The sequence below is a fragment of the Pygoscelis adeliae genome, unplaced genomic scaffold (genome assembly GCF_000699105.1).
Source record: "Pygoscelis adeliae isolate BGI_AS28 unplaced genomic scaffold, ASM69910v1 Scaffold339, whole genome shotgun sequence".
NCBI classification, from domain to species: domain Eukaryota; kingdom Metazoa; phylum Chordata; class Aves; order Sphenisciformes; family Spheniscidae; genus Pygoscelis; species Pygoscelis adeliae.
In genome coordinates this window covers 130,695-132,267 of record NW_008825544.1, presented here as the reverse complement: position 1 = coordinate 132,267, position 1,573 = coordinate 130,695, and the positions used below count along the sequence as shown (strand labels likewise).

General features: G+C 61.7%; 1 protein-coding gene across 1 annotated transcript in view; it reads left to right on the top strand.

Annotated features, from left to right (window-relative positions):
* The window catches only part of NHSL2 (NHS-like 2), a 24,361-nt gene extending 22,854 nt beyond the window's left edge, over positions 1 to 1,507 (top strand). Inside the window, 2 exon segments of the mRNA XM_009332003.1 lie at positions 10 to 142; positions 585 to 1,507. Of these exon segments, the coding sequence (XP_009330278.1) occupies positions 10 to 142; positions 585 to 897 (446 nt within the window). The 3' untranslated portion in view covers positions 898 to 1,507.
* Positions 1,508 to 1,573: the final 66 nt, after the last annotated feature.

Sequence of the window (1,573 nt, the reverse complement as noted above, 5' to 3'; positions counted from 1 at the left end):
CGTCCGCAGGCAGCTCGGCGGAGGCCGGCATGGAGGAGAAGAGCTTTGCCAGCGACAAGACAGCTGACTCCATCGTGGAGGAGGACGATGACGTGTTTGTGACGTCCCGCACCACGGAGGATCTCTTCACCGTGATCCACAGGTAGGACTGGTGCATGGCACTGGGTGGGCACAGCCCCCCACACCTCCTGCATCCTGCCACGGTCACGGGCCCGGGCGCAGCGTCCCCCCCGCCACGACACTTTAAATTTTCCACACCAGGGCCAATGCTCACACTTGGGGACAACCCGGCTGTTGCTGCCTCAAGCGCTTCGGAGTTCAGCACCCTGAGTCTGCGGCCAGGCTGGGTCACCAGCTTGCCGGGGGTGGGGGGGGTGTCCACTGCTCCATCAGCCTTGGGGCAAGTTGGACCTAGCTGCCAGGAGAGCGTTTGCCGGTAGCTAGGTCCATTACCTGCCATGCACGGGTTGTCTTCTGGCCCTGGCGGAGCAGGCACAGCCAGGCAGGCATCGTGCCCCTTGCTGTAGGGCCTCGTCCCATCCAGAGCAGTGGCAGCTCCCACCGCCTGTCTCTTTGGTGCCTAGGTCGAAGAGGAAGGTCTTGGGGCGGAAAGAGCCTGGTGACACCTTTGGCAGCCGGCCCAACTCCCACTCGCCCGTAAAGACTTCAGGCTCCCCGACCGGCGAGTCCCTGGCAGCAGCGGGCAGCACAGGGAAGTCTTCCAGCAGGAACGAAGACTTTAAAGCCCTGCTCCAGAAGAAGAGCAGCAAAACCAGCCCCGGTACCCGGCCATCTGCTGCCGAACTGCTCAAGACCACAAACCCCCTGGCTCGGAGGGTCATGACGGAGTTTGCCCCCGAGCTAGACGGTGCAAACAGCCCCAAAAGCCAGCCCTAACCTTGCATGGTCCCTTCTGGCCATGAAGGGCTAGAGATGGCTGCAGAGGGAGTATTGCTGCGGAAGGGGTGTCCTGGCTGCCCGGGTGAGTCCATGTGTCCTGCCGGGGGTTTTCTTCTGCTTTTGTTTCTTCCTTGGAGAACCGCCGGCAGAGAGGCAGCGTTTGGAGCCCAAGCCCTCCGTGCCTCTGGCGGAGCTGGGCCGTTTCCAGGAGGGAAGAGGCGGCACCAGGGCTGGGACCGTCCCCGGCTGAGCCGGCTCCCAGGACCAAAGGCACCTGCTCAGGAAGCAGAGCGGGACTGCAGCCCCCGGCGTTGCTCAGCGCCTGCAGCGAAGCTAGCTTGAAACTGTTTGGTCACTTCGGCATGTGGTACTTTAAATGGCTTTTCTAATGCACAGTGGTGGTGATGTTTTATTCTCTTTCATTTGACATTGTACCTTGAGTTTCCCAGGCAAAGCTCCCGGGTTTGAGTTCGGCTGGATACAGAGATGTACTTTAGGAAGACGTAAGGGGGCCGGCTGGAACTGAGGTTGCTTTGGAAGAGCCACAAGCGGTTCCCCCTCGTCGTCCTGAGCACCCTCCCCGCCACACGGGGAACAGGCACCCCGGCGTCCGCAGCCAGCGTGACGACCTCAAGCCAAAACACAGCCCCTCGAAAGCCCCCACCATGCTGCA